Consider the following 12,648-nt stretch of genomic DNA (forward strand, 5'->3'; position numbering starts at 1 on the left):
TCACAATTTACATTAATGATCTGGATGAGGGGATTCAATGTAATATCTCCAAATTTGCAGATGACACTAAGCTAGGAGGGGTTGTGTGCATGGAAGAGGGGGTCAGGAAGCTCCAGTGTGATTTGGATAAATTGAGGGACTGGGCAGATACATGGCAAATGCACTACAATGTGGATAAATGTGAGGTTATCCACTTTGGTAATACAAACCAGAGGGCAGATTACTATTTGAATGGCAATAGATTAAGAGATGGGGAAGTGCAGAGAGACCTAGGGGTACTTGTACATCAGTCTCTGAAGGCGAGCATGCAGGTACAGCAGGCGGTTAAAAAGGCAAATGGTATGTTGGCCTTCATATCAAGAGGGTTTGAGTATAGGAACAAGGATACCTTACTGCAGCTGTACAGGGCCTTGGTGAGACCACACCTGGAGTATTGTGTGCAGTTTTGGTCACCTTATCTAAGGAAGGATGTTCTTGCAATGGAGGGAGTGCAGAGACAATTCACTAGGCTGATACCTGGAATGGCAGGAATGACTTATGAGGAAAGATTGCGCAAATTGGGATTGTACTTGCTGGAGTTTGGAAGTTTGAGAGGGGATCTCATAGAGACATATAAAATTCTGGCAGGACTGGATAGAGTGGATGCAGATGGGATGTTTCCAATGATGGGAAAATCCAGAACCCGGGGCCATGGTTTGAGGATAATAGGCAAACCATTTAGGACCAAGATGAGGAGGAATTTCTTTACCCAGAGGGTGGTGAATCTGTGGAATTCATTGCCACAGAGGGCAGTAGAGGCAGGTTTATTAAATATATTTAAGAGGGAGTTAGATCTATTTCTTCAGTATAAGGAGAGAAGGCGGGGATGGGGTACTGAACTTTAAGATCAGCCATGATCTCGTTGAATGGCGGAGCAGGCTCGAAGGGTCGAATGACCTACTCCTGCTCCTATCTTCTATGTTTCTATGTTTCTTTCTTGGCAAGAAACTAACTAATCCCCCTCACCACTACACTCCTCCATTTGGCAAAACTTGTTCTCACCCTTAATAACTTCTTTCAATCATCCCACTTTTCTTAATCAAAGGAGTAGCCAAGGGTACCTGCATAGGTCCCAACTATGCCTGTCTGTTTGTGGACCTTGTGAAGCAATCCATGTTGCAAGCCTACACAGGAAAGGCCCCTCCAATCTTCCCTCACTGTAGTAAAAACTACATCAGTGCTACCTCATGCATATGTGATAAATTCTTCAACTTTATTCACTTTGCTGCTCATTTTCACCCTGACCTCAAATTCACCTGTTCCATCTCTGGCAACACTCTCACCTTTCTTGATCTCTCTGACTCCATCTTGGGAGACAAGCTTTCTACAGACGTTTTATAAACTTACTAACTCCCACAACTACCTCGACTATACTTCTCACTCAGTTCCTTACAAAGATTTTATTCATTTCGCTCAATTCTTTGCTCTCTGATGTATCCGTTTCCAAGATTAGGCCTTCCAGTTCAGATTATCCAAAATGTCCTCCTTCTTAAAAAGTGGCTTTCCCACCACCACCATCAATTCAGCCCTTACCCATGTGTCTTCCATTTCCTGCTCATCTGCCATGGCCCCCTCTGCCCTCAGATGCAACAAAAACAGGATTTCTTGTCCTCACCCACCTCCCCATGAGCCTCCACATCCAACACAACTCCATAATTTCCGTCACCTACAACATGACCCACCACCAGACACATCTTCCCCTCCCCTCTCCACCTTCTGCAGTGACTGCTCCCTCTGTGACTCACTCATCCACTTATCCCTTCCCATTAATTGCCCCCTTAGTACCTCCCCCTGTGATCACAGGAAGTGCCACATTTGTGTCCACACCTCCCCCCTCACCACTATTCGAGGCCTCAAACAATCCTTACAAGTGAAGAAACACTTCACTTCTACATCCACGAGAGCCATCTACTGATTCTGGAACTTCAGTTGTGGCCTTCTCTATATTGGAGAAACTGGACGCAGACTGTGCTTTGCTGAGTACCTTCTCTCTGTCCACATCAGTGTCAGGTATCTGCCAGTGGTCAAACATTTTGATTCTGTGCCCCACTAACATGCTGACATGTCTGTCAATGGCCTCGTACTGTTAAACCCAGACCATACATAAATTGGAGGAGCAACACCTAATTTTCCATCTGGGCATTCTCCAACCTGATGGCAAGTTGGTTAACAGGTGCAGCAGGTAATTGGGGAGGCATTTAAAATATTACGGAAACTATACAAGGTACTTGTGAGCTCTCATCTTGAGTACCGTGAATAGTTTTTGTCCTTTATTTCAGAAAATATGTTTATTATCATTGAAATGTTAGACAATAGACAATAGGTGCTGAAGTAGGCCAATTGGCCCGTCGAGCCAGCACCACCATTTATCAGATCATGGCTGATCTTTCTCTTTAAATAACCGATCCCAGCCTTATCCCCATAACCCTTAACTCCCCTGCCCACAAGAGCCTTATCCAACTCTCTCTTAAATCTATCCAGCGAATCTGCCCCCACTATCCTCTGTGGCAATGCATTCCACAGATCCACAACTCTGGGTAAAAAAATTTCTCCTCATTTTTGTTTTAAATGGCCTTCCTTGTATTCTTAAACTATGCCCTCTAGTCCTAGTCTCTCCCATCATTGGGAACATGTACTCTGATTTCACCCTGTCAACTCCTTTGATAATCCTAAATACCTCAATCATGTCTCCCCTCATCCTTCTAAACTCCATTGCATATAATCCAAGTCTTTCTAACCTATCCGTGTATGACAATCCTGCCATCCCGAGAACTAACTTCGCAAATCTGCACTGCACTCCATCTAGAGCAAGTATGTCCTTTCTTAAATATGGGGACCAGAAATGGACACAATACTCCAGGTGAGGTCTCACCAGGGCCCTGTACAACTGCAAGAGAGCTTCTCTACTCCTATACTCCAATCCCCTCTTTATGAAAGCCAACATAACTTTCGCCTTCTTCACCTTTGGTGAACCTGCATGATAGTTTTCAATGACTGGTGAACAAGTAGGCCCAGATCCCTTTGCATTACCCCACTCCTTAGCTTAACACCATTTAAATAATATTCTGCTCTCTTGTTTCTGCCTCCAAAATGGACATCCTCGCATTTACTCCCATTAAACTTCATCTGCCATCTTTCTGCCCACTCCCCTAATCTGTCCAAATCCCCTTACAATTTCCTGACATCCTCCTCGCTCTTTACACTACCATCCAGTTTAGTGTCATCTGCGAATTTGCACATGTAGTTATTAATCCCCTTATCCAAATCATTTACATAAATAATAAAAAACTGAGGGCCAACACAGACCCCTGTGGGACCCCACTCATCACATTCTGCCATCCAGAAAATGACCTGTTTATCCCAAACATTTGTTTCCTATTTCTCAACCAACTATCTAACCATGACAGCACCCTACACCCGATACCATGCTCTTTGATTTTGCTAACTAGCCTCCTGTGTGGGACCTTGTCAAAGGCTTTCTGGAAGTCCAAGTACACCACATCCACTGACTCTCCCGAGCCACCCTCCTTGTTACATCCTTGAAAAATTCCAGGAGATTAGTCAAGCAAGATTTTTCTTTAAGGAACCCATGCTGGCCAGCACCGATACTATTATTCCTTCCTAAGTGTTCTGCTATTTCTCCTTTAATGATGGATTCCAATATCTTCCCCACCACTGACGTCAGGCTGACCGGTCTATAATTTCCTGTATTCTCTCTCCCTCCCTTCTTAAAAAGTGGTACAACAACAGCCTCTCCAGTCTGCAGGCACTTCCTCGAATCTATAAAGAACTTAGGAAAATGTCAACTAGTGCTTCCACAATTTCCAGATCAACCTCTCTAAGCACCCTGGGATGCACCCCATCAGGCCCAGGGGACTTATCAGGCCTCAGTTCTAACAATTTTCTCACAACCACCTGCTTCTGGATCTGAATATCCATCAGATTCTCTGTTTCCTTCTGTAATTTCACCAAGTCCCTAGATACTGCTTGACCCCTACCCTTTATCTGATCATAACCTATATCCTCCTTGGTGAAAACAGATGCAAAGTATTTGTTAAATTCCTCAGCCATCTCCATGTTCCCACTGATAATTTCACCCTTCTCCGTTTTTAAGGGCTCAATTTTGGCCCTAACCAATTTCTTCCTTTTTACATAACTGAAGAAGCTTTCGCTGTCCCATTTTATATTACTTGCCAATTTACTCTCGAACATCATTTTCCCCTTCTGAATGACTTTCTTAGTTTCTCTCTGTTGTTTTTTAAAGGCCTGCCAATCCTCTAACCTCCCACTCTGCTTTACCATCTTATACTTACTCCCTTTGGACCTGATACTGCACTTGATTTCCTTTGTCAACCACAACTGCCTTTTCTCCTCTTTGGAATGAATTTGTCCTGAATCCTGTGAAAAATGTCTAGCAATACCTGCCATTTTTGCCCAGTTGTCCTCCCAGCTAGAATGTCCTTCCATTGTATTTTGGCTAGCTCCTCCCTCAAAGCTGTATAATCACCCTTATTTAGATGTAGCACTAATGTTTCTGAATTCCTTTTCTTCTCCCTTTCCATTTGCAGATTAAAAGTAATCATACTATGGTCACTATTACCTAATGGTGCCCCTACCTCATTAACTCCACGTCATTGCACAGTATCAAATCCAGAATCGACTTTCCCCTGGTAGGTTCCATCACAAGCTGCTGCAAGAAGACATTCTATAAACTCACTCTCTAGTTTTCCAACACCTACTTGATTTTCCCAGTCCACTTGCAGGTTGAATTCACCCATAACTACTGTATCACTACCACTCTGACATGCCAATCTTAATTCTTTATTTATACTGATTCTCACATCAGAGCCACTGTTTGAAGGTCTGTATATAACCCCTATTATGGTTCTTTTGCCTTTGCAATTTCTCAACTCTATCCAAACAGATTTTACTCCATCTGATTCATTGTCTTTCCTTTCCAGCACTTGAATTTCATTCTTCACCAACAGAGCCACCCCTCCTCCTCTACCTAACTTTCTGTCTTTTCGATAGGTTGTATACCCTGGAACATTAATTTCCCAATCCTGTTCCTCCTGTAGCCATGTCTCTGTTACTCTGATAACATCATATCCTCCAATGTTCATTTTTTACCTTAAGCTCATCCATTTTATTCCTTATACTCCGTGCATTCATATACAATACCTTGAAACTGTACCACCCTGCTCTCTCCAAATTGCTGCCTGACACCCTCTCTGAAACTCTCCTATCCCTCTTTGCTCCCTCCAGCTTTCTCTAATCTCAGAGATGAAGGGATTGTCTTATATGGAAAGTTGAACTAGTTGGATTTGTAGTAATTGGAGTTTAGAAGAGGCAATCTTATTAAAACATGCACGATTCTTTGGAGACTGGCCTGATCAAATGCTGGGAGCATATGTTACCAATTATGAGAGGATCAAAGGACAGACTCCATACAAGGGATACCTACTTACAACTGAGATAAAGGAAAATTTCCATACAAAGAATTCCTTGCCAGCAAGATGTGCAGACTGAGTCTTTGAATATATTCAAAGCTAAGATAATATTTCAGATATAATGATGAGTGGAGGGTGGAAAAGTGGAATTGAGGAAAGTTGGATCAACCATGATTTTTTTGAACGATGGAGCAAGCCTACTCTCGTTCCTATTTCTTGTGGTCCAATTATAGCAGTATTTTTATTGCTTTACTGTTGTTGAACAATTCAGAACATATAATATGAATAAAAACCATTAAATTCAGCAACAGTGATGCAATCAGCCAGCATCAACAATACAAAGAACAAACGGCAAAGCAATTAAATCATTCAACTTGCTTCTTTTACCATGAAATTTGCTAAACAAGCCTGGGAGGGGGAAAAAAATTCTCCAAGAAAATCCTTCACTCAACTGAAAATGTGCATCAGTTAGTGCTTTATTAATCTTTTTATTTCATGTATGCCAGTCACAAGAAATTATTTTGCCATCTTGACTTATTCAGATCATTTGCAATGGATGATATCAAGTGGAATTGAAACATATTCAATAGTTGTTTTGTGTTGCAAGGACATCGATACTGTTTTGAGACAAACCAGTATAATAGAAAAGGTTGAAAATACTGACTAGTTTTAATTCAAAAGATTTATTGCGATGAACATCTTTAAAAAAACTTAAATTACTATCAAATAATAGGACACCAAGTCCTAATTTTCCAGGAGCAAGTGAGCCAGTAGTCAGAAAGGGACACCAAAAGTTACACAGGAGAAGGCAGATCTTGGAGCGAAAAACCAAAGTCTTTAGATAGACACTGTGATTGCAGTAAAAACACAGAAATGCTGTAGGAACTCAGTAGGCCTCACAACATCCAAAGGAGATAAAGATATATAACTGACATTTCTTCAAGATATGATTAAAAAGCTGGCAGGTGCCAGAATTAAAATGCTGGGGAGAAGGAAAGAAGGCAGGGGGAGAAGTACAGAGCAACAGACAAAGGTGTTAATTGGATATGGATAAGAGTATAGGAGAGAGGAAAGGTGAGAATTGATTGGGGGAGGGGGGTGGAATTTGGCACTATGAATTCAGAACTAGGAGAAAGTAGACAAGAGGAAAAAGGAGAGAGATAGAGCCAAGCACCAGTGATTTATCTATCTTAATATCTTAACTTGTAGGGCAAATTCCACACTTCTTGTTTGCATTATTAATCTCTCTCATTAATCCATTAAAATATAATTTCCAATACTATCCTGGTCTTGCCCTATCACAAATATTCCCTTTGATATATCCATCCCTCTTGCCACCCTCTCTGCTCCTTTGGGCTTATCTTTTTTTTCTTTCTTTCTCAGTTCTGAGGAAGGGTTATTGACTTGAACCATTTACTGTTTCCTTTTCCATGGATGCCACCTGATCTGCTGAATGCTTCCAGCAAGTTCTGTTTTTATTTCAGATTCTTGTGCCTGCAGATTTTTATTTTACTTTCAGGCATTAAAACCTTGTTGTTAAGAGATTGCCCACTGATAGCAGTTCCTTAAAATAAAGTAATTTAATTTCTCCAAGATCACTGCAATAATGAGCCAGCAAGTACAAAGAAAGCTAGTGGCTGGTTAAAAACTACATTGCCATAGATTCTAGACATTCTCTCCTGTACAAAACAGCATGGAAGGTGGGAATGAGTTGAAGGTTAAGCTGACCTTCTGTTCTACCATTATATCATGAACATTCCACAGGATGATGAACCACAGGATCAGATACACCTCATCTCTGGTCCCTAGTCTTTGAGTTGCCCATTGCCAATCTATCTAAGCCACTGACCTTCATTTAAAAGTTAGGTTTAGTTATTTTTATTTTAATATCACAGTGCATGTTATTGACTTTCATTCATTGATAAACTATGATATTTTAAATGAGCTTATCAGTTTAAATATGCACAAAATTTACTTTTATTTATCTTATCAACCATTCTTAAACATCTCTGAACACAAGCTCTTTCAAGGCCATCAGGATGGACTGTGGATGGGTCCTTCCACTTTGCTGCCCATAGCCTAGTTGCTGCTTATACCCTATGGTGTTGATGGTTATTGGGAACCATGAAGCAGCAAATGTTCACTGCTGATAGGGCAACCATATGAGCTTGGTCAGCATCATCTAGCTCACTGTGTATAGAGTGACCTGGAAACCATGCCATATTCAAGTAAAATTCATAATTACATGTGGCCAAATTACTGGATAATTTCAGTGTTCTAGCCCTCCATTTTTTCCCACTAATATTACAAATATGCTCATTCTATTGCAAATATTTCATACAGGAAGCATTTAATACTAAAGTTTAAATTAATAGCAGAGCTCTACAAATATTAAGAGTACAGATTACACTTTTCCAACTACTGTATATATTTATACAGTAACAATAATCTTTAGTAATAATAATCATGGAGATTGGTTGTGGAATAAAACTAGGCAAGCCCTCTTTATATCAAAGCTATTACACATGATTGTTTATAATGCATGGTGCTTTTATAGACTTACCCGTGATATAGTTAAAGAGCTGACAGGAAGTTTCTTTTCGTATGTCATGTCCATTTGTGCAGCTAATTCCGCTAATTAAAAAGAAACAAGGTTTAATCATGTGTTTTTTTCATTAGATATTCTGAGCCACATCAAAATAGAAGATCCACCTATTTCCTTGAAATTAAAATGCATTAGTTTTTAGATCTGGAAATTATTTTCCAGCAGGAACACAGTTTTTATATAAATTCACTTGTTACATATTTATTAAATCCACTGTAAGCTCTTCAAAAGTCTAGCAATTTATAATATATAAACACTTAAATTATTTAACAGGCAATTTCACTGATCTTTGAGAAATTCTAAAAACCTAAATGGAAGGAATCCTTGACTTTATTTTGCTCAGTCCTATTTACAAAAAATATTTGCTTCCAATTAGTTAGCCATTGATAAAGCTCATCGCCCAAAGTACTCAGTCAGTCAATATTGCATTAAGATTATAATACATCATTTAGAACATGATCCATTTTACCTTATACAGGGTATTCATATTTTACAACAATTAAAAGATAATGAACAATTTTCAATACAGTTCATTCTGTGAATCAACCTATTCAAACAAATTATTTTATTTGTTTCAAAGTTAAAATATACATGGGTACATATAAATTACGAAGATTACTTTTAAAAGTATTTCAATCCACATAGGGCTAGAATATTTTGGGAACAAAAGGGAGCAGCAGTACAGATCAGAGTTGCAGCACAATTTGGCACCTGGCAGTGACCCACACCATACCTATTTTTAAATAATCAAAATTGAGATGTATTAAAAAAAGATGTGAAGAAACCTACACTGCCACCTACAGTCTTATTTAACTACTTCAAAGTTCAACTAAATACAGGCGATTGATTCCCTCTTTACCACCTCAGTTTGGGAGGGTGGTGGGGGGGGGGGGGGTGGTGGGGAAGAGGGATGTTTTCCAAGTAAACCTTCTCACTGTATTATTTGCACATGTATCAAGAAGCAAGAGTTAAAGAAAAAAAATATAGATTTACTTGTTTACTTTTATATACATTCTGTCAGTGATTTTTATTCTGTATTTCAAATTTATGGGGTAGTGATCAGTTTTGAGGGGATGACGGTGTTAAATGTTGAACTGTATTCGATAAAGAGCGTCCTGATAAATGCATCTTTAATATCCAAGTGTTCCAGGGCTTTGTATAGAGCCAGTGAGGTGGTATCTGCCACAGATCTGTTGCTATGATAGACGAACTGGAACATATCCATGTCACTGCTCAGACGGGAGCTGATATGCTTCAAACCCATTCAACACTGTTGATGCAAGTGCTACTGGCTTCCAATTCCTAAATTTCCAATAAACTTTCAAAATACTGCTTAATAGTATTACTTTAATATAAATTACCTGACATATTGTGAAAGTGAGCAGTAATATTATGAAGTGAAACGCTATGCAGGCACTGTCATTGTAGTGAAAACACAAAAATACTGGAGAAACTTACCAGGTCTCCCAGAGTCTATCGGGAGGTAAAGATATAACCAACATTTCTGGCCTGAGCTCCTCCTCAAGCTATGAACAAAAATCAGACAAGTACCTGAGTAAAAAGGCTCAAGGAGAAGGGAAGAAGGCACATGCCAACAGACAAAAGGTGATAATTGGACATGGATAAGGGAGGAGAGAATTGATCAGGGAGGGAAGGGGGTGACTCTGAGAAGGAAAAGCTGGAGGAAAGGAAACAGAGGGAAAGGGAAAGAGAGAGATAGCTAAAGGAAAGGAGAAATGGAGATGGGGAAAGGGGAGAGACAAGGAAGCACTTGATCAAAGTGTCTGACTGGGGAAATATTGAGAATCTGTATCCTATTTGTAGATTCTTGACACTGGGGATAATGTCTTATGCTATGAAGTCAGCAAATTTGGACTGAGACAAGGACTTCAGATTTATTGTCAGAATACATACATAACATCAGATACAACCCTGAGCTTCTTTTTCCTCCAAGGCAGAATTACCACTTATTTGCAATAATTACCACTTATTGCAAAAAAAAATTGACTCAATATACACATGTAAACATTTACATAAAACTGCAAGAGAAAGAGAACGATGAAGTAAGCTGTAAACCCAAACAAAAGTGGGAACAAGATCTAAACATAAAGATAAAGAATGAAACATGGGAAAAGCTATGCTCTGGAACTATGAGAAATACAATAAACACGAGGTTACGCATGATACAATGTAATTGGTTACACAGGCTATACACCATGCCCCAAAAGTTAAATAAATGGGACCCAACAGTATCAGATAGATGTTTTCGCTATAAGAAGGAAACAGGAACAACAGTACATGCAATTTGGGCATGTGAGAAAGTGAAAAAGTTTTGGGAAGATCTAAATCAGGTAATTTTAAAAATCACCCAAAGCAACATATAAAAAAATCCAGAGATCTTTCTTCCTAGTCATATAAGAAGTAAAGAACTTGGACTTGATTTGGATGAAGCACAAAAAGGATTTATTATGATAGCCTTAGCTGTAGCAAAAAAATGTATAATGTCAACCTGGAAATCAGAAGATAGCCTGAGAATACAGCAATGGTACATAGAAATGAATAAATGTATTCCATTGGAAAAAATAACATATAATTTAAGAAATAACATCACAGTATTCAAACAAATTTGGGAAACGTACATGGAACACAACAGAGAGGGCCTACCGCGGACCTCCACCACCTAAAATGACAAAGTGAGAAGAAGACAAAATGAACTGACCCAGTGTGTAAAAGTAGATGACACAATTTTCTTGTTTATCTTCATTATGTGATGACATTATTTAATGGGTTTAATGTATCGTATATGTTGAACGTTTAGTGGGTGGGGAGGGGGGTGGGAAGGAGGGAGGAGGGAAAAAGGGGAGAAAATGACACTGTGTATGTTCAAGAGGGAAATGTTTATGTGTATTTTGGTCAATATGGTTCATAGTGTGAAAAATAAAAATTTTTAAAAATATATACACATGTAAACAAACTGAGCAATACAGAAAAAATCAATTAAATGGAAAAATAAAAGTTCTTAAATAAATTCCAAATTGAATTTGTTGTTGAAATGTCTGATGGTTGGAGAGGTAGCAGCTGTTTACCTTTACCTTAAATACTACTAATGATCAGTCAATAAATAGAAATGACATTTACCTCTAAGTCAGGGTTTTCCAAACTTTGTATTTCCACTCAAATACCACTTTAAATAATTCCTATTCCATAGGTGCTCTGTGATTAGTAAGGGATAACTTAAGGTGGTATGGGAGTGGGGGAAAAAAAGATTGAGAAACCTCTAGACCCAATTGTTACTGAAATATTTTGCTTGAGAAAAATTGTCATTGGCTCATTTCCTTTGAAGTTATGAAACCTGCACATAACGAGTCAATTAGGTACAATTAAAACAGGGTTTTCAACCTTTTTCTTTCCACTCCCATACCACTTTACGTAATCCCTTACTAATGACAGAGCACCTTGGCATATGAAGGGGATACGTGAGTAGAAAGAAAAAGTTTGGGAAACCCTCCACTAAAGGAACAGGGCAACAAAAATTCAGAGGTTCAACCATATCTTTTACTGTTGGGGGTGCCAGGCAATGCTAGTGACTCCTCTCTGTGTGCCTTCTCTGTGTGCCTTTACGGCAGGCAAAAGTTGAATTTTGTCAATAAGCACATGACAATAAAGGAATCTTAAATCTGATACCCAGGGAGTCAATATATGAACAAGGATCCAAAACAGACACTAAAGACAGCAAATTTGATCTTTCTCCTACTAGAGAAAATCAAATCTTGAATGTTGGTTGAGCATTAAGACAAATTAGAGAAAATGCTAGGATCAAGAAAGATGATACACTAAAGGTACACGATCCTTTATCCGGAACCTTGGGGAACAGTGTGTTCCGAATTTTGGAATTTTCGGGATTTCAGAAAGCCAGATTTAAGCCCACCCGAATTGTGCTGCGGTATCCACTCCCACCCCTTCCAGTCACGCTGCTGTCTCTCCCCCCACCCCCACCTGCCCACCCGACTCGCACTGCCGGTCTTCCGCCCCCCCCCCCCCGCCCAACTTGCGCTGCCGATCTCTCCCCCTCACCCGCCTGCCCGACTCGCGCTGCTGGTCTCTCCCTCTCGCCCGCCTGACTTGCGCTGCCGGTCTCTCGCCTGCCCGACTCGCGCTGCCGGTCTCTCGCCTGCCCGACTCGCGCTGCCGGTCTCTCGCCTGCCTGACTCACGCTGCCGGTCTCTCGCCTGCCCGACTCGTGCTGCTGGTCTCCTGTCCACCTGACTCGCGCTGCCGTCCCTCTCCCCACTTGCCGGATTTTGGAGCTTTCTCGATTTTAGATTTCTGGAAGAAGGATAGTGTACCTGTACTTGAAAATGTCCTGTTTGTTGATTGTTAAGAGGCCCTTTCAAACTGCTGTGTAAAATGGGGTTAACTGGGCAATTTGCCAGTTAGAGCTCCAGTTACACGGCAGTTAGAAAGAGTCTGACCAGGTCAACCTATCTCAAAGGTAGTCCGGGAACCCAGTTAAACTTACCTAGGTCGCGTCCACAGGCGATTTGAAAATGGCCA

At 40.1% G+C, this 12,648-nt stretch overlaps 1 protein-coding gene across 1 annotated transcript in view; it reads right to left on the minus strand.

The window, feature by feature from the left end:
• The window catches only part of mrps27 (mitochondrial ribosomal protein S27), a 130,110-nt gene that overhangs the window by 92,183 nt on the left and 25,279 nt on the right, over nucleotides 1-12,648 (minus strand). Inside the window, exon 3 of the mRNA XM_069936790.1 lies at nucleotides 8,053-8,123. Within this exon, the coding sequence (XP_069792891.1) occupies nucleotides 8,053-8,123 (71 nt within the window). The remainder of the gene's footprint in view (nucleotides 1-8,052; nucleotides 8,124-12,648) is intronic.

Source organism: Narcine bancroftii, chromosome 1, assembly GCF_036971445.1.
Source record: "Narcine bancroftii isolate sNarBan1 chromosome 1, sNarBan1.hap1, whole genome shotgun sequence".
NCBI classification, from domain to species: Eukaryota; Metazoa; Chordata; class Chondrichthyes; order Torpediniformes; family Narcinidae; genus Narcine; species Narcine bancroftii.